General features: G+C 43.7%; 1 protein-coding gene across 4 annotated transcripts in view; it reads right to left on the reverse strand.

The window, feature by feature from the left end:
- Positions 1-21100, reverse strand: part of taf2 (TAF2 RNA polymerase II, TATA box binding protein (TBP)-associated factor) — a 152615-nt gene that overhangs the window by 120894 nt on the left and 10621 nt on the right. For 3 of the 4 annotated variants that reach the window (XM_068032198.1, XM_068032200.1, XM_068032199.1), the window contains one exon: positions 7067-7185. In XM_068032198.1, the coding sequence (XP_067888299.1) occupies positions 7067-7185 (119 nt within the window). Of the gene's footprint in view, positions 1-7066; positions 7186-11762; positions 12098-21100 lie in introns of those variants that run through there. The other variant, XM_068032201.1, reaches the window with a different exon arrangement.

Here is a 21100-nt window from a genome sequence, read left to right on the forward strand (position 1 = left end):
AGAGGGGAGCGAAAGAGAGAGGGGAGCGAAAGAGAGAGGGGAGCGAAAGAGAGAGGGGAGCGAAAGAGAGAGGGGAGCGAAAGAGAGAGGGGAGCGAAAGAGAGAGGGGAGCGAAAGAGAGAGGGGAGCGAAAGAGAGAGGGGAGCGAAAGAGAGAGGGGAGCGAAAGAGAGAGGGGAGCGAAAGAGAGAGGGGAGCGAAAGAGAGAGGGGAGCGAAAGAGAGAGGGGAGCGAAAGAGAGAGGGGAGCGAAAGAGAGAGGGGAGCGAAAGAGAGAGGGGAGCGAAAGAGAGAGGGGAGCGAAAGAGAGAGGGGAGCGAAAGAGAGAGGGGAGCGAAAGAGAGAGGGGAGCGAAAGAGAGAGGGGAGCGAAAGAGAGAGGGGAGCGAAAGAGAGAGGGGAGCGAAAGAGAGAGGGGAGCGAAAGAGAGAGGGGAGCGAAAGAGAGAGGGGAGCGAAAGAGAGAGGGGAGCGAAAGAGAGAGGGGAGCGAAAGAGAGAGGGGAGCGAAAGAGAGAGGGGAGCGAAAGAGAGAGGGGAGCGAAAGAGAGAGGGGAGCGAAAGAGAGAGGGGAGCGAAAGAGAGGGGGGAGCGAAAGAGAGGGGGGAGCGAAAGAGAGGGGGGAGCGAAAGAGAGGGGGGAGCGAAAGAGAGGGGGGAGCGAAAGAGAGAGAGAGAGAGGGCAGCGAAAGAGAGAGAGAGAGAGGGGAGCGAAAGAGAGAGAGAGAGAGGGGAGCGAAAGAGAGAGAGAGAGAGAGGGGAGCGAAAGAGAGAGAGAGAGAGAGGGGAGCGAAAGAGAGAGAGAGAGAGAGGGGAGCGAAAGAGAGAGAGAGAGAGAGGGGAGCGAAAGAGAGAGAGAGAGAGGGGAGCGAAAGAGAGAGAGAGAGAGGGGAGCGAAAGAGAGAGAGAGAGAGGGGAGCGAAAGAGAGAGAGAGAGAGAGAGAGAGGGGAGCGAAAGAGAGAGAGAGAGGGGAGCGAAAGAGAGAGAGAGAGAGAGGGGAGCGAAAGAGAGAGAGAGAGAGGGGAGCGAAAGAGAGAGAGAGAGAGAGGGGAGCGAAAGAGAGAGAGAGAGAGAGGGGAGCGAAAGAGAGAGAGAGAGAGGGGAGCGAAAGAGAGAGAGAGAGAGAGGGAAGCGAAAGAGAGAGAGAGAGAGAGAGGGGAGCGAAAGAGAGAGAGAGAGAGAGGGGAGCGAAAGAGAGAGAGAGAGAGAGGGGAGCGAAAGAGAGAGAGAGAGGGGAGCGAAAGAGAGAGAGAGAGGGGAGCGAAAGAGAGAGAGAGAGGGGAGCGAAAGAGAGAGAGAGAGGGGAGCGAAAGAGAGAGAGAGAGGGGAGCGAAAGAGAGAGAGAGAGGGGAGCGAAAGAGAGAGAGAGAGAGGGGAGCGAAAGAGAGAGAGAGAGAGGGGAGCGAAAGAGAGAGAGAGAGAGGGGAGCGAAAGAGAGAGAGAGAGAGAGGGGAGCGAAAGAGAGAGAGATAGAGGGGAGCGAAAGAGAGAGAGAGAGAGGGGAGCGAAAGAGAGAGAGAGAGAGGGGAGCGAAAGAGAGAGAGAGAGAGGGGAGCGAAAGAGAGAGAGAGAGAGGGGAGCGAAAGAGAGAGAGAGAGAGGGGAGCGAAAGAGAGAGAGAGGGGAGCGAAAGAGAGAGAGAGGGGAGCGAAAGAGAGAGAGAGGGGAGCGAAAGAGAGAGAGAGGGGAGCGAAAGAGAGAGAGAGGGGAGCGAAAGAGAGAGAGAGGGGAGCGAAAGAGAGAGAGAGGGGAGCGAAAGAGAGAGGGAAAAGAGAGAGAGACAGGAGAGAAAGAAAGAGCCTTCCAGAAGGAATGTGAAGAGAGTGAGCTGAAGCAGCTTGAATGAACAAAGGGGCGACAGAGTAACCCCAATGAAAGCATGGCCAGTAGGGAGGCGCGTAAACCAGGGCTGGGTACAGAATTGTTAAAACTATCTCAACTAATCCCAAAATTCAATGAGGGAGACGTGGAAGCGTTTTTTTGCTTCTTTTGAAAAACTGGCAAGGCAGTTAAAAGTGGCCAGCTGAGGCTTGGACTCTGCTGTTACAGAGCAAATTAACCGGAAAAGCCCATGAGGTTTATTCCATGTTGCCAGAAGAGAATACATCAGATTATGAACTGACAAAAAATGCTATCCTTGGGGCATATGAGTTAGTACCAGAAGCCTATCGCCAAAAGTTCAGAACCCTCAAGAAGCAAGCTGATCAAACTTACCTGGAGATTGAGAGAAATAAGCAGCTGGCTTTTGATCAGTGGCTGAGGACTCAGCTATGAAAATCTCAGAGAAGTAATTTTTCTAGAGGAATTTAAAAACTCTCTCCCACTCTCTATTTCGACCCATGTAGAGGAGCAGAAGGCTCATAAAGCCCGGCAGTCCTGGCCGATGAGTTTGTTCTCATTTATAAGTCGGTTTCCTAGGGGAAAACCTTTCCAAATCACCCCCACAAATCCGAAAAGGACAAAGGGTGGGAAGGTGATAGAAGCCCAAGCAGTCCTGGGAGGGAAAGAAAAGCAGGAGACACAAGGGGCCCTCCTTCAGCCAAAAAGGAAGGTGCTGTAAGCAGGAGTGAGACCCAGAGACCTGTGTGCTTCCACTGCAATAAGGCAGTACATTTAAGAGCTGACTGCTGAAAACTAAAGGGAAAACCTGTAGGGTTAATCAGGGCATTCCCGCGCGGTGAAGACGTGAACTTGATGGATAGCACAGCAGAACAAGTTGTGGCTTTAACTGCAGTAAGAGTGAGACCCTGGAAGCGTAATGATGCAAGTGCAGGAAAATTTAATAGGATTCCTGAAGGCTATCAGGGTTTTGCGTCTGAAGGGAGAGTAACCCCAGACTTCTCGAGTGGGGCAAGCAAGCCCATACTAAATCTCAGGGACACGGGCCACTAGATCCCTTTTACTGGAAAAAGGCCTGCCCTTTCCCCCAGAGAGTGCAGTAAATACCAAAATGGTGCTGAATGGTATTGGAGGGCAGTGCATGCCTATACCTTTACACCGGGTGCACTTGGAGTGCAACCTAGTTTCAGGACTGGTGACCGCAGGGATTATCCCTAGTTTGCCTGTGGACAGGGTTGACCTGCTCCTCAGTAATGATCTGGCGGGGATGGAGGTGGTAGCTTCTCCAGTAGTGAAAGAGAGACCGCAGGAGGTCAGAGAGACAGGGCAGTGGCAGGAGACGGTCCCCTGCAGTTTCCCTGCTTGTGTAATGAGTGAGGCCATGATCAAACCAGTTCCCCCAGAGGAGACTGAATTGGCACTGCAGGCAGATGACCATGAGGTCTGTCTATCTGAGACTTTCTTTGGAAAGCTGGAAGACCCAGGAAATGAATTAAATGGATTTTCCCTAGCTGAGGCTCAGCAAGCTGACCCAGTATTGAAAGAGATAGCCCAGGCTGCCCAATCTGAAATTGAAGCAGAGGGAGTCCCTGATTGCTACTATTTAAAGAATGAGGTACTGGTGAGGAAGTGGAGTTCTCCTCACAGATCTGAGAGCAAGGAGTGGACAGTGGTTCACCAGTTAGTCGTGCCGCAGAGGTACCAGAGAGAAATATTAAGAATGGCCCATGAGATTACCATGGCTGTACATGTTGGTATACAAGAAACCAAAGCCGCCTAAGACAGCGTTTTAACTGGCCAAAATTCCACAAAAGATGTGGTGGAGTACTCATAGAGTCAGAGTTATACAGCACAGAAGCAGGCCCTTTGGCCCATCGTGTCTGTACTGGTCAAGCACCTATCTATTCTAATCGCAATTTCCAGCACTTGGCCTGTAGCCTTGTATGCTATGGCGTTTCAAGTGCACATCTAAATACTTCTTAAATGTTGTGAGGGTTCCTGCCTCTTCCACCCCTTCAGACAGTGTGTTCCAGATTCCAATCACCCTCTAGGTGAAAATCTTTTTCCTCAAATCCCCTCTAAACCTTTGTACGGTACTGTACAAGAGTACTGTAGAAGTTGTCACATGTGTTAGGTTGAAGGACAACCCCAACCTATGATGAAATCTGCACCCCCTAAGTCCTGTATCAGTGTTTGGAGGACCCTCCAGCAGAGGGCTGGTGAACTGTAAGGGACCCCTGCCAAGAACAAAAGGGGAGAGGCAGGCACAAGGCTGGCAACACATTAGAAAGGAACAGGGAAAAGAGACTAGGAGGGCAGGCTAAAGGAAGCCCGGATGAAAACCCCTACTGTCAGGTCGACCAATCCCGAAATATTTGAAAAATCAGACCCCACATCCTCCTACGTAAATGCAAACACTAGAAGCACCCCACCAGAGTTGCTAACAGCATTTACAGGAACCTGCAGAGACAAAGTAAGTCAAGAGGGCAGAGAAACCATGAGGGTGATGCCTCACCTAGTCTAGGTGCCATAGGGAGTGCAGCAGAATCTGGACAAATACCTGCAAGCAGGAGTGTCCTGGAGGACAAAGAGAGTATTAGCAAAGAATCCGCCCCCAGAGTCAGGAAAAAAGGGAACCAGCCATTCCCTGAGGTCAAAAGCCCTTGCATGACTCATCAAAACACAGAAAGAGTGTCCAGAGTGGAACCACCCACTGCCACCGCCCCTGAGCAGAACTCTAACCTAGGGCTAATTAAACCTAACCCTCCCCCTGCAGACCTCAACAAGAACAAAGATACCTTAGGCAGTCATAGAAGTGTGCAAACTGGAAAAAAACTTCCCCAAAAACCACATGTTTATTGGGATGCCAGAAAGGGTCGTTTAAAGCAGCATACTACCAAGAAAAGACAGGATGTTTCAACTGTTAAGGTTCTGAATGAATAGAGAGATGCATGTGTGTTTTCCTGCCCTTATCTTCTCTTGTCCCTTTTAATAAAATGCTCTTTTTAAAAATCGCATTGCATTCCGCTGCATGTGCAGATGTCATGCAGACCCCCATCTGCCAAGAGTGAGGCATATTAATTTTGTCATATGAACACTGATTTTAAACTGTTGCTGGAGTGAAAAAATTACTTGTTTGAAGATCACCAGACACTAAGTTGGAAGGACATTTGCATACTAAGAGACACTGCTTGTGGCAGATGGGGGCTATTCCCTGCTCCAATTAACCCAAAGGGATTTTGATCACCAGACATTGAAGGTGTAAGGAAGCACATTCCAAGCCCTGTTAAGATGATGCAATCCAGAGAGCCAGGACTAGTTAAACCAGCTGGTCATATGACTAACTGGCTGGTCCAGGTTTTTGAACGAGCCACAGGACAGTTTGAATTCAGAAGGCAGTGTGCAACTGAAGCTGAAACAAGCAAGTCTCTCGCCTGGCTGTCGCTCTCTCTCGCTTTCTCCCAAGCCACCAGACTAACAGAAGACACATAAACCTCAAGAGAGAAAAGACTTGTACATCGGAACAAGTTGAAGTGTGAACTGGGCCCTAACGAATTGCAAGACTTACCGGCAACCAAAGACTCCACATTGAACTTAAAGGACTGTAACTACCAGATATTGCCTCAAACCTTTCCCCTTTACTGCTTCTACTTTTTCTGTCTCTATCTGCATGTCTTTATCACGCATGCATGCTAGCATGGTTGCGTCGCACATTTGTAGTCGTTAACCAGATTAGAGTTCAAGATTAATAAACTTCTACCTTTCTTGTTTAAATCTAAGGAAACCTGTTTGATTTCTTTGCCTTACAATTGGAGCAGTGAACAAGGATTCACTAAGGGGAGCTAAAAACAGTGTTTTCAAATTAAACCCTCTTACGGTTAAACCAGGCAAAGGCTGAAAGGGAAACCCCTAGATCCCTTCTCACCTGCTCATAACATAAATAATTGATAGTAGAAAAGATACAAATAGCAAAACTTCTGCAAGTTAGTTTTGAAGGCCAGAGGTGGAACGTTACTGGGGAGGATGGAATTAATTAGGGAGAACAGAGATAAGGAAATGATGATGCAACGGCCTGATTGATCATGGGCAGAGGTACGTCTGAAAGCTCAAGGAGTTGATGGCAAGTCGCTGACATTAATGGCAGGTTTTCAACTTACAGCTTAGGCAAAGAACTTGATGTTTTATAGGACATTATGTAATACAGTAAATCTTTATAGTGTGAAAAGACATCAATAATCCATCCAGCTCCACCATTGAAAAAGGAGAGAGACAGACTTTGGGAGACCTCAATGCAGAAGGCTGTGGAGAGGAAATCCTAATGGTAGATCCATGCTAACACTGTTGGATAGCCTGAGAAGTCATGAAGACGTGAGCCACCAAGTAGAAAAGAGAACAGAAAGAAGGAAGAGCTGTTCGTGCATGCCAGCCATCCTGTCCAATCTGGACTGGTACTCGCTACTTGTCATGGTCATATGTTTATGCTATCTAACAAGTGTATTATATCCCATCTTAAACTCTTAAACATACCCACCATATTGGTTGCAGCTGATCCCAATTGATCGGGTAATTAATATCAACTGTCTTTTAAAGATTAAAATCATTGCGTGGAAGAAGCAACTCTCTTATCCCCAAGCCATTTTCTTTCACTCTTTGCTTCACAAATTCAATACATACATCCCATTTTTCACTTCATTGATTTACAGAGTCATATATCCTTGCTGGTCTCAAAAGTGAGCAATGGGACCATGGTGGGTAAAATCACAATATTCCCCATTCTGCAGTTGCAAAATTTCAAAATTAGCCCTGCGCTAACCATTTTGGGCAACAATTCATGTGCCTACATGCAAAAAAAGTAACATCTTATTCTAAAATAACCTAAAAATATTTGTTCTTCATATGTGGGTAGCCCTGACAAGGCATTATAAATTGCCCATCCCCAGTTGCCCTGAGGGAATTAAGAGTTACTACATAGCTTGGGATTGGAGTCACAAGTAGGCCAGGCTGGGTAAATGACAGATCCCTACTCTGAAGTGTTGGGCTTTTAAGTAACAATTTAGTAGTTTTTAGGGTCATCTTATTTGGTGCTAGTCCACATATTACCAGATTTACTGAATTAATTTTCATAATTTTGCCATACTGGGATTTGAACTCAATCTCAGAATTGCTAATTGCCAGAAACATTAGGCTGCTGTACCCTGAAAGCTTATACTTTGCAGTGTGCATTTATATTTACCATCAACATGTTTCCATAGTTCAGATGGAACCTTGATACACAGTTCTCCATTTCCTGTGTCTGGGTCAACTGCACTGACTGCTGCTGCATAGGCATTGGAAAAATAATTAAGATTTCGCCTAGAATACAAAGGAACAAAAAATTGATATATTTCATATTTCAACAGGCTACAATGCAGTTAATCATGCAAAACAATGCAAAAGGAATGGCTATAATATCTTAGATTGTGCCCTGATGATTTCTTCAAATTTATAGCAAAATTGTTTTATCACACAGAAGTTATACAAGTACAGTCTCCAGTTGAGAACAGCAGCTATGCTGGGTACAAAAATTGCAAAAGTAATCAGATGTGTTTGACTATCCAATGCAAGACACGTTGATTATTACATAAACAGGATCACTTCCATTAGCTGAGAAGCAATAATTTGAGCTCAAAATCAGGAAACTGCAGTAAATATTTACTTTATTCTTTAGGTTTAGAATTCAAATTATGTGGGTATGAATATATTTTATTTATCTACATAATTAAAAGTCTTGCATCTACTGCAAACCCATCATTTCATGTCTTTCAGAAGGGTCACACTGCAGTCTGTCACAGCCATAGAATAGTAATGTAACAGATAATTCAGCCAATCAAATATCTTTTTGACTACATTCTCGGTTGGTGTCCGTTAGTCCACAACTTTAAGCCAGTCAATCCCTGAGACCTTTCCAAGTAGAAATAAAATAGAATATTTCTTCTCATGCACATTGATATCTCTACCCCAGCATCTCTGCCTACTAATATATCATTTTACTCAAAGGCCAATAGAAGGCAGCAAGGGCCAAAGTTGCGACTGTCCCAATAATTATTTTCTTACTGCTTCAGGATGACTTCACGAGGTGATGTATCATTTTTATTTGCAGTAAACACATCTCATTATGAATCACGTTTTGATGATTTTGGGAACGGAAGTACATGGTTCGTATTTATTCCATTTATTTACAGCACGAAGCAAGAACATTACAATTCATTATTCATGGTTTTCTCACTTATGAGTCATTTAGTCAGGTCCACATTTTATATCTAAAATCAGTCTTTAGCATAGGAAGAGTAGGCTATTCAGCCCATTGAGCCTGTGCCATCTTTCTATTAGATTATGGCTGATCTACACCTCAACTCCATATCCCCAAACCTAACAAATATCTAGCAAGCTCACTCCTGAAGCTTTTGATTGAATCCAGCATCCACTGCTTCTTGGAGGAATGAGTTCCAGATTTCCACTACCTTCGTGTGAAATTGCACTTCCTGACTTCACTCCTAAATGACCTGACTCTAATTTTGAGGTTACACCCCTTTAACCTAGAGCCCTCCACCACAGGAAATAGTTTCTCTTTATATATCCTATTGAATTCCTTAATCATCTTGAATATTTTAATTAGATCACTCCTTAACCTTCTAAACTCAAGGGAATATAAGCCAAGTTTTTGGAAACTGACCTCAATTTAACTGTAAGCCTGGTATCATTCTGATGAATCTACGCTGTACCCCTACCAAAGCCAATATATATGTCCTGATGTTTGCTGTCCAAAAATGAACCCAATACTCCAGATGGAGTCTGACCAAGATTCTGCATAAATAAAGCATCACTTCCTCACTTTTGAATTCCAACCCCTTGAGATAAAAACAAATATTCCATTAGCCTTTTGATTACAATAACTTTCAGTAGTTTGTGTACATGGATATCAAAATCCCTTTACTTCTCCACAGCTCTTAAAAAAAATACCGCAATTTGTTTTTCTCGGAACCAAAGTGAATGACCTCATACAACCTCACATCAAACTCCACCTACCACAGTTCTTCCCATTCGCTTTATTTTTAATTTGTTCATGGGATGCGAGCGTCACTGGCAAGGCCAGCATTTGTTGTCCATCCCTAATCGTCTGTGGCAGGTGGTGGCGTGTCACATTCTTTAACTTCTGCAGTCCCTCTGGTGCAGTACATCCAGAGTGCTGTTAGGAAGGGAGATCCAGGTTTTTAACCTAGCGACAGTGAAGGAATGATGATATTGTTGGAAATCAGAATGATGTGTGACTTGGTGGGGAACTTGCAGGCGCTGGAATTCCCATGTGTCTGCTGCCCTTGTCCTTTTAGATGGTAGAGGTCGCAGGTTTGAAAGGTGCTGTCAAAGGAGGCTTAGTGACTTGCTGTAGCGCATGTTGTAGATGTTGCACACTGCTGCCACTATGCGCCGGTGATGGAGGGAATTAATGTTTAAGGTGGTGGATGGGATGACAATCAAGTGGGCTGCTTTGACCTGGATGGTGTCAAGCTTCTTGAATGTTGATGGACTCATGCAGGCAAGTGGAGATTATTCCATCACACTCCTGACTTGTGCCTTATAGATGGTGGATAGGCTTTGAGGAGTCAGGAGGTGAGTTACTTGCTGCAGAATTCACAGCATCTGACCTGCTCTTGTAACCACAGTATTTATATGGGTGCTCCAGTTAAGTTTTTGGTCAATGGTAACCCACCAGGATGTTGATGGGGGATTCAGCAATGGTAATGCTGTTGAATGTCAAGGGAAAATGGTTAGATTCTCTCTTGTTTGAGATGGTCATTGGCTGGCACTTGTGTGGTGCAAATGTTCGCAGAATTGTTACAGTGCAGAAGGAGGCCATTCGGCCCATCGTGTCCACACTGGCTCTCTGAAAGAGCAACTCCCTCAGTTCCATTCCCCTGCCGTCTCCCTGTAACCGTGCACATTCTTCCTTTGCATATAACTGTCTAATTCCCTTTTGAATGTTTCAACTGAACCTGCCTCCACCACGTTCTCAGGCAGCGCATTCCAGACCTTCACCACTCGCTGCGTGAAAAAGATTTTCTTCACTTTTGCTTCTCTTACCAAATACTTTAAATCTGAGAGTTACTTGCCACTTATCAGCCCAAGCTTGAACGTTGTCCAGGTACTGCTGTATGCGGGCACGGGCTGCTTCAGTAACTAAGTCTATTTCCCTTTCTAACTTCCTGCTCCCATCCACACAACTTTCTGTGTCATCTTACTTAATGTCATCTACAAACTTGGATATACAACACTATTCCTTCATCCATGTCATTAATATATACAGTAAAAAGCTGAAGTCCCAGCACAGATCACTAGAGAACACCACTCATCACATTCCAATCAGAACAAGCCTTTTATCCCTACTCTCTCTCTCCTACTTCCTAATCAATGTCACAAGGTTACCTCCAATTCATGAGCTCTCATTTTTCCTAATAATCTCTTGCACAGAACTTTCAAATGCCTTCTGAAAATCCATATGGACCATAGCCATAGATACTCCCCTATCCACCATGTTAGACCTCCTCAAAAAATCCAAGTAGATATGACTTACCTGTCATAATCTATGCTGACCCTCTTTAATCAACTGATAGTTACCCAAGTGCTCAGTCATTGTCTCTGATGAAATTCCAGTAACTTCCTCACAAATATAAAGTTGACAGTTGTTTGGTCACCTGGTTTCTCTCTCCCTCCCTTCTTAAATAAGGGAGCAACATTTACGATTTTCCAATCCAAAAGGCACAATTCCTGAATCTAGAGTGCTTTATAAAATTATAACTAATGCATCTGGAATTTCTTCACCCATTTCTTTTAAGACCCTAGGATCAGCTGCTGGAAGTTTGTCTGTCTTAAATCCCAGCAGCCCATTTAGTTTCTCAAATTTTTCACAAGATCAATATTATCATTTCAGTCTAAGAATATAAAATCCGATATTTAAAACTGAAAATGGAATGATCTACAAAAACGTGTTGTGACATAATGCCATATAATGGCTAATATTTATGAAGCGGTATTGGAAAATTACCACATCCCTATCCAGAAAGACATTAAGTCAGAAATTTAAAATAGCAAATTAAGGTTATTTGCTAGTGCACAGTACTTGCTATGATGTGAAGTTTTACGTCTGATGAAAGAAAAGTTCCTTATTTGATCTCAGTCAAGTTGGCAGTGGGCCACTCAAGTGTTCCTTTCTGCCCCCAAGATGATCAAGTATCCGGATATCATGCAGATGTCCTGTTTTTGATTTTGATCCAGCAACTCCTAGTTTAGTTTAGAGATACAGCACTGAAACAGGCCCTTCGGCCCACCGAGTCTGTGCCGACCATTAACCACCCATTTATACTAATCCTACACTAATTCCATATTCCTACCACATCCCCACCTGTCCCTATATTTTCCCTACCACCTACCTATACTAGGGGCAATTTCTAATGGCCAATTTACCTATCAACCTGCAAGTCTTTGGCATGTGGGAGGAAACGGAGCACCCGGAGGAAACCCACGCAGACACAGGGAGAACTTGCAAACTCCACACAGGCAGTACCCAGAATTGAACCCGGGTCGCTGGAGCTGTGAGGCTGCGGTGCTAACCACTGCGCCACTGTGTCGCCCCGCAAGTACACATCTATGAACTTTGGGTGACAACAGGATAATGGCAGGCTATGATGGCCTGCCATCCACGGCAAAATAGCCCATCAACAAGTTACTATTTAGACGCAAACATGAACAAAACCCACTTAGGCTTCCAGCTCCGAGCAACCATACCCCAATACAAATCATCTTTAAGTAAAGAAATAAAAGCAAAATGTATTTTATATTTAGTAAATGTAGCATAATGTACATGAGCTGTTGCTGGGTAGATTATGTATACAGACCTTAAGCATCATCACAGGAGGTGATGTCACGAGTTTGTACCTCAGGCTGATCAATGTTCATTTATTAGCACATTAGAGAGGATGACCTAAGTTCAGGAAACCAGGATGATAAAGGCAAGAAGTCACTCATGGGTGTGGTGTGAAGGCCCCCTGACAGTCATCACACGGTAGGACTGAGTATAAAGGAAGAAATAACAGGAGCTTGTCAGACAGGAACGGTGATAAACATGGGGAATTTTAATCTACATATATACTGGAAAAACCAGATGGGCAAAGGTAGCCTAGATGAGGGGTTCACAGAAAGATTGAGATAGTTTCTTAGAACAGCACGATCTGAAGCCAACCAGAGAGCAGGCTATCCTAGACCCGGTATTGTGCAACAAGATAGGATTAATTAATGACCTCATAGTAAAGGTGCCCCTAGGCAGCGGCGAACATATGATTGAATTTTACATTCAGTTTGAGGGAGAGAAGAGTGGGTCTAAGACTACTATTTTAATCTTAAATAAGGGCATTTATGAAGGCATGAAAGCAGAGCCAGCTAAAGTGAACTGGCAAATTAGGTTAAGGGATATGTCAATATAAATACAGTGGCGGACATTTAAGGGCATATTTCAGAATATAGAGAGTAGATACATTCCAATGAGAAAGAAAAATTCCAAGGGGAGGACCCACTATCCATGGTTAACTAAAAAAGTTAAAGATAATATCAAGCTTAAAGAAAAAGCATATAATTGCACAAAGATGGGTGGCAGGTCAGACGATTGGACAGCATATAAAAAACAGCAAAGAATGACTGAAAGACTGATAAGGAGGGAAAAATTAAGAGTACGAGAGAAAGATAGCTAGAAATATAAAAACATATAGGATTACGACCAAGGCGGGAGTAATACACTGTTACATCAGTCCCACTGCACCACAGGTCACAGCATATCAAGAAATTGTTTCCACCTACCAAAGAATAGCCAAATTAGACACTATTGGTATCCCAGAATAAAGCCCACTAAACCAGGTTTCTTTAAACAACTACATTAACTATTAGAAAAGAAATAATAGCTCTGAACTACTAACGGGATAAATCTATATATATGAAAAGCTCCTTAATTTCTTAACCCTCATGCGCACACACACACAAACATTTTAAAAAGGTTAACCGGGGAAAAATATTTTTTGGTTTACAACTGTTTCTTAGGAATACAAAGGAAAAAATAAAATGATTGAGTTTATCACGTTCTGATAGGATGTCTTTGGTACGGTGAGGTATGCCAGAGCCGAATAGTCGGATGCCACTCAAACTCTCTCCAGGCGAGGTTGATGAACAGTCTCTTATGGGTAGGTGTTCACGGCAATTTAACTGCAGCAGGCTTCACATAGGTCTTCTATCAAGGGTCTAGCAACAGGTCTGCTTAGGTCAGCAGCAGTCTAGCAGTAGAATTCTTCAGATTTCAGGATTTCTTAGCACACAGGAGGCAACAGAAATCACAACAGATGTAGGGATTCTTGACAGACAGGAGGAAACAGGAATTTGCCACCTTTCAAATATAGGGTTGCTTCTCAAGAGATGTAGGATTCCTTTACACAGAGGCAACATTTTTCTGGGATTTCCTCTCTTGCTCCAGGCAGGTCAAAGCAAAGATTTCAAATGCCTGCTCTTTGTCCAACTCACTGGCTTTTAAAGGGTCCAAAGTGAAAAAAACCTTCCTGAATATGGTCACTTGTCCAGACACAGTGTCGCCTGTCACTCAAAAAAGTTGCTCTGACGACGGTCAAGCCCCTGTGGTTTCCTTGAAATTGTTTGCTTCCCTGTCCTTGTACAAGTTCAACTTCCTTTCAAAGCACCCATAAAATTCAACTTTTGTTATGAACTTCCTTTCAAAACATTGGAAAAAAACTCCAACAGATATCTTAAATGTCACTGAACTCTTTTTTTCAGTTTTTTTTTTAAAAACACACAGAATTCTAAGTTTTTAATACAAAAACTAAACCTTGTAACAAAAGTAAGAGTTTCTACAGAGTAGAACCAGAGAGCAATTCATCACAGAAGGAGGCCATTCGGCCCATCAAGTCTGCACCAGCCCTTTCAAAGAGCAATTCAGTTCGTCCCACTGCCCCACTCTTTCCCCATATCCCTGCAATTTTATCTCCGAGTATTTATCCAATGTCCTTTTGAAAGCTCCTATTGAATCTGCATCCACCACTCTATCAGGCAGTGCATTCCAAAGCCTAACCTCTCGTTGCATAAAAGCATTTTTCCTTATTTCAGCTGATTCTGTTGCCAATCACCTTAAATCTATGCTCTCGTTATTGATCCCTCAGCATTTGGAAACAGAGTAAAAAAAAGAGAAACTATTTATATAAAAGCGGAAGTGGTTGATGGTCGGCACAGACTCAGTGGGCCGAAGGGCCTGTTTCAGTGCTGTATCTCTAAACTAAACTAAACTGGTTACACGGACCACTTCTCCCTTTTGCAAAGCTGATCAGCTATAACATCTGTTTGTTATTCTCTGGACATTTCACATGCATAATCAATCAAGACTGGTCTTTAGAAATCTTGTTTCTTTATCTTTAGATTTGTATTACACTGAAACCTTTCTTTATTCACACTCCCAACATTTCAACCAGACATTTGGGTGCCTATCCAATAGTTAACATTCCTTTCTCAGGCCATCTTACACTGATCATTCCAGGTCTTGTATGTCTGCACACCCAGTGTGAGAGTCAGTCAACCTAATTTAACCCTTATCATTACTATAGCCTATCCTACCTATATGCTGCTGACCATTCAACCTTGTTTGTGATCTTTATATGCTTTGTGGGATCTTGCTTTGTGGAAACTGGCTGTAATATTTCAAAAAGTAATTTATTTATTGTGAAGTTTCTATAGGGTGACCTGAGGGCAGGAAAGATACGACATAAATGGAATTCATTTTCTTTTGTTCTACAAGTAGTCAATTCAGTCAATTAACAAGTTGGCACACTAGAAGTAAGCAAAATTCTTTGAAATATAGTGCAAGCAAGTCACCCTGCTCTCAATAAAGATGTGTAATGTTGCAAAATGACTGTAATGGCAGAATGTACCCACTAAAAGGAGATTATTGATCTTTTTCGCCAGTGCAGAGGAAACAAGGTAAAGTGACACCATCGTTTGAAAATAGTCCCTTAGTTGTGACAATATGAACCGGTGGTGAAGGTATGCAGTTTGTAGCGGGGGCCAAGGATGAAGGCTTTGGTCTTGTTAACGTTTCTAACAGGTGGATATTGCGGTTCGTCCAGGACTGGATGTCAGACAATACAGAGGCAATGGAAGGGTCAAGAGAAGTAGGAGAGAGGTAAGCATGCAGGTGCAACAGGTGGTAAAAAAGGCAAATGGCATGTTGGCCTTCATAGCGAGAAGATTCGAGTACAGAAGCAGGGATGTCTTGCTGCAATTATACAGGGACTTGATGAGGCCACACCTGGAATACTGTGTGCAGTTTTGGTCTCCTTATCTGAGGAAGGATGTTCTTGCTATAGAGGGAGTGCAGCAAAGGTTTACCAGACTGATTCCTGGGATGACGGGACTAACATGTGAGGAGAGATTGAGTCAGTTAGGATTTTATTCGCTGTTCAGAAGAGTGAGGGGGGATCTCATAGAAACCTATAAAATTCTAACAGGACTTGACAGGGTAGATGCAGGAAGGATGTTCCCGATGGTGGGGAAGTCCAGAATCAGGGGTCATAGTCTAAGGATACGGGGTAAACCTTTCAGGACTGAGATGAGGAGAAATTTCTTCAGCCAGAGAGTGGTGAGCCTGTGGAATTCGCTACCACAGAAAGCAGTGGAGGCCAAAACATTGTATGTTTTCAAAAAGGAGTTAGATATAGCTCTTGGGTCTAAAGGGCTACTGAGTTGGATGATCAGCCATGATCATAATGAATGGCGGAGCAGGCTCGAATGGCCAAATGGCCTACCCCTGCTCCTATTTTCTATGTTTATGTTTCTATGTCAACAGAGTACAGGTGAAGCCAACCTTCAGGTCTTTGGATGATGTCGCCAAGGGGTATTATGTAGGAGAGGAAACACACTTCTAAAAGAAACAGTCTGGGATGGAAAGTTATGCCATTTGTTATGGACAGGTGGGAAATGGCATGGTTCATTTCCACTGGTCACCTCCCAATTGACCGCAGATAGTGTTTTGTTTAAGCTAGTGTTTCAATCGCTGTATTGTTGACCAAATAAATGGACAGTGACAGGCTTTCTTGTGAGTTTAAAAGAAAAGATTATATATTTATGAAACAATAATCACCCATAATGTTCACAACACCACCCACATACGCATTCACTCTCTCATGCACACTCAAGTGAAGATAGATATTTTAAAAAGAAAAAAGTTAACAAAGTGAGCTTTGGTCCTATAGAAAGTGAGTCTAGTGAATTAATAAGAGAAAATAAGGAGATGGCAGATGAATTGAACAGGTATTTTGCATTGTTCTTCACTTTGAGGATAAAAGTAACATCCCAGAATTAGCTGCAAGTCAGGAAATGGAAGGGAGGGAGGAACTCAAGAAAATTACAATCACCAGGGAAGTGGTACTGAGCAAATTGTTGGAGCTGCGTGCTGACAACTCCCCGGGTCCTGATGGACTTCATCCCAGGGTGTTAAAAGAAGTGGCTAGTGAGATAGTTGATGCGTTGGTTTTAACTTTCCAATATTCCTTAGATTCGGGGAAGGTTCCATCAGACTGGAAAACAGCAAATGCAACTCCTGTATTCAAAAAGGGAGGGAGACAGAAAGCCAGAAACTACAGACCAGTTAGCTTAACATCCGTCTTAGGGAAAATGTTAGATGCTATTTAAGATGTTATAGCAGGGCACTTAGAAGAGTTCACAGTAATCAGGCAGAGTCAGCATGGTCTTGTGAAAGGGAAATCATGTTTAAACAATTTATTGGAATTTTTTGAAGAAATAACATGTGCGGTAGATAAAAGGGAACTGGTGGATGTACTATACCTCGATTTCCAGAAGGCATTTGATAAGGTGCCACATCAAAGGTTATTGCAGAAAAAAAAACTCATGGTGTAGGGGATACATAACTGGCATGGATACAAGATAGGCTAGCTAACAGAGAGTCGGCATAAATGGGTCATTTTGATAAGGTCCTGCATGGGAGATTGGTTAAGAACAGGGCGGCACAGTGGCGCAGTGGTTAGCACCGCAGCCTCACAGCTCCAGCGACCCGGGTTCAATTCTGGGTACTGCCTGTGTGGAGTTTGCAAGTTCTCCCTGTGTCTGCGTGGGTTTCCTCCGGGTGCTCCACTTTCCTCCCACAGCCAAAAAAAAAGACTTGCAGGTCGATAGGTAAATTGGCCATTACAAATTGCCCCTAGTATAGGTAGGTGGTAGGGGAATATAGGGACAGGTGAGGATGTGGTAGGAATATGGAATTAGTGTAGGATTAGTATAAATGGGTGGTTAATGGTCGGCACAGACTCGGTGGGCCCCAAGGGCCTGTTTCAGTGCTGTATCACTAAATCCAAAATCTAAACAGCCCATGGGATCCAGGGCAATTTGGCAAATTGGATCCAAATTGGCTTAGTGGCAGGAGGCAAAGGGCAATGGTCGAGAGTTGTTTTTGCGAGTGGAAGCCTGTGACCAGTGGTGTACCACAGGGATCGGTGCTGGGACCCTTGCTGTTTATAGTGTACATTAATGATTTAGACATGAAGATAGGAGGTATGATCAGCAAGTTCGCAGATGACACGAAAATTGGTGGTGTCGTAAATAGTGAGGAGGAAAGGCTTAGATTACAGGACGATATAGATGGACTGGTAAGATGGGCGGAGCAGTAGCAAATGGACTTTAATCCTGAGAAGTGTGAGTTGATTCATTTTTGGGGGATTAACAAGACAAGGGAATATACAATGGATGGTAGCACCCTAGGAAGTACAGAGGGTCAGAGGGACCTTGGTGTACTTGTCCATAGATCACTGAAGGCAGCAGCACAGGTAGATAAGGTGGTTAGGAAGGCATATGGGATGCTTGCCTTTATTAGCCAAGGCATAGAATATAAGAGCAAGGAGGTTATGATGGAGCTGTATAAAATGCTTGTTAGGCCACAGCTGGAGTACTGTGTACAGTTCTGGGCACCACACTATAGGAAGGATGTGATTGCACTGGAGAGGGTGCAGAGGAGATTCACCAGGATGTTGCCTGGGGTGGAGCGTTTAAGCTATGAAGAGAGACTGAAAAGGCTAGGGTTGTTTTCCTTAGGGCAGAGAAGGCTGAGGGGAGACATGATTGAGGTATACAAAATTATGAGGGGCATTGATAGATTAGATAGGAAGAAACTTTTTCCCTTAGCGGAGGGGTCAATAACCTGGGGGCATACATTTAAGGTAAGGGGCAGGAGGTTTAGAGGGGATTTGAGGAAAAATGTTTTCACGCAGTGGGTGGTTGGAATCTGGAACGCATTGTCTGAAGAGGTGGTAGAGGCAGGAACCATCACAACATTTAAGTATTTAGATGAGCACTTGAAACGCCATAGCATACAAGGCTTCGGGCCAAGCGCTGGAAAATAGGATTAGAATAGGTAGGTGTTTGATGGCCAGCATAGGCACGATGGGCCTGTTTCTGTGCTGTATGACTTCATACTATGACTCTATGATTTTCTGGTTGGCAAGATGTTACGAGTGGTGTACCACAGGGTTCTGTGCTGGGGCCTCAACTGTTCACAATTTATACAAATGACTTGGATGAAAGGACCGAAGGTATGGTTGCTAAATGTGCTGATGACACGACGATAGATAGAAAAGTAAATTGTGAAGAGGACATAAGGAGGCTACAAAGGGATATAGATGGATTAAGTGAGTGGGCAAAGATCTGGAAAACGGAGTATAATGTGGGAAAATGTGAAATTGTCCATTTTGGCAGGAAGGATAAAATAGAGCATATGATCTAAATGGCAAAAGATTGCAGAGTTCTGAGACACACAGGGATCTTGTTATCCTAGTGCATGAATCACAAAAGGTTAGTATACAGATTCAGCAAGTAATTAGGAAAGCTAATAGAATGTTAGAATTTATTGTGAGGGGAATTGAATACAAAAGTAGGGAGGTTATGCTTCAGCTAGAAGGGCATCGGTGAGACCACATCTGGAGTACTGTGTACAGTATTGGTCTCCTTATTTAAGGAAGGATGTAAATGCATTGGAAGGTTCACTAAACTAATACCTGGAATGGGTGGGTTGTCTTATGAGGAAAGATTGGACAGGCTAGGCTTCTATCCACTGGAGTTTAGCAGAGTAAGAGGCCAACTGATTGAAACATACAAGATTCTGAGGGGTCTTGACAGGGTGAATGTGGAAAGGATGTTTCCCCTTGTGGGAGAATCTATAACTAGGGGTTACTATTTAAAAATAAGGGGTGGCCCATTTAAGACAAAGATGAGAATTTTTTCTCTCAGAGGGTCGTGAGTCTTTGGAACTCTCTTCCTCAAAAGGCAGTAGAACTAGAGTCTTTAAATATTTTTAAGGCAGAGGTAGATAGATTCTTGATAAGCAAGGGGGTGAAAGGTTATTGGGGGTAGGCGGGAATGTGGAGTCGAGGTTACAATCAGATCAGCCATAATCTTATTGAATGGCGGAGACTCGAGGGGCCGAGTGGCCAACTCCTGCTCCTAATTCGCACGTTTGCATGTACATTCGTACATTCATGTAGATACCTAGTAAGAAAACCCCTGTAAAAAAAAACTGCTGTTACTTTGACCTAGTCTACTTTCCTCATTCAATACTAATAGCACACTGACAAGATAGTATATGGTGGAAGTGGTAAAAACATCTTTTCCAGCATAAGAAAACAGAAGTGATCAAAGAATTCTTAGAAACATAGAAAAATCGATACCATTACCAGAAAGCTTCAAGCGAGCGAAGAGGCCCAACCAGGCCAAAGCGTGGCCACAATGGATTCAAACATTTCGACAGGTATCGTTCCGCATCAGGTTTAACAGCACGATCGGACAAAGAACAGGTCAGTATTTTGCTTTACGCCATGGGGACAGTGTGGACGACATTCTGACTACCCTGGAGCTCGACGAGAAACCCCATATGGCGAGGTGATTAAAGCACTCGGATACCTTCAGATCAGGAAAAATGTAATTGTGGAGAGAGCCAAGAGTGACAGGGTCACCCAGAAAGCTGGTGAAGGTATTGATTTGTTTATTAATAATCTGTATAAAATAGTGGAGGATTGTGACTACGAGTGTCTGCGAGAGGAACTGATTCGGGACAGAATAGTAGTTGGGGTTGTAGACGAAGCGCTGTCAGACCAGCTTCAGTCAAAAGAAGATCTGACTTTGAAAAAGGACATTTTATTCAGCAGACAGGCAGAAGTACACAAGAATAATCAACTGCTAGTTTGGGGTGGAAAATCAGGGGAGTCCAGCCTCAAAATTCTGGAACCAGTCGCATCCATTGAGAAAACAGGGAGCAATGGCATCAGAAAGCCCGAGAGGCGGGAAAGCCACCTACAGACAGCTACACTGAACTGCAGTAGGTGTGGCCTGGAGTGGCACCGGCAGGAAAATTGCACAGTCCAGGGAGCTGAATCTTTCCGGTGCAAGAGAAAGGGGCACTTTCAGTAAGTCTGTTACAGCAGAAAACAAAAGCTGCAGATGGGTAAAAAGATACAGGAAATAAAGGAAGGTCAAACAATTAATACTCCCTTCCTAGGAGAAATGCAGGGGAAAAAAACAGATTATTGCTGAAAATAGTGACATGCTGTCAAAGCTTTTCATCTTGCACTCATCAGGACAATCTGCAAGAATACCGTGAGGGAAAACAACAACTTTATACTCTATGAGAAGAGTGCGGATTGGCTGGCAAGTGAATTTTGATTGGTAGAGGTATTGCCATGGATAATGCAAGAGTTTACGGTGACTGACAGTTAACTGCCAAGCTCTGTTTGAAATTTAAACCAGGCAGCTTGACTCTGATTGGTCAAGGCATTGCCCTGAGGAATGAACCAGTGAATGGCTGTCACTTATTTTGTTTAGGTGAAACAGGCACAATGTTTGTACATGTTCGGTCTGCAAAGAACAGGGCCCTGTGTATTCTGAGTTCCGAAGAAGGGTCACTGACCCGAAACGTTAACTCTGCTTCTCTTTTCACAGATGCTGCCAGACCTGCTGAGTGGTTCCAGCATTTCTTGTTTTTATTAGCCCTGTGTATTAATATATGTAGCTTCCAATGCACACAAAAATGCCACAGTGCAAGCCCTACTGACAACCTTAAATTGGATGTTCGCATAGTTCTTAGCACACTGAAGATTACTTAGCAAACGTTGTCCAATCGCAGAATCACAGC

The sequence above is a fragment of the Heterodontus francisci genome, chromosome 5, assembly GCF_036365525.1.
Source record: "Heterodontus francisci isolate sHetFra1 chromosome 5, sHetFra1.hap1, whole genome shotgun sequence".
Lineage (NCBI taxonomy): Eukaryota > Metazoa > Chordata > Chondrichthyes > Heterodontiformes > Heterodontidae > Heterodontus > Heterodontus francisci.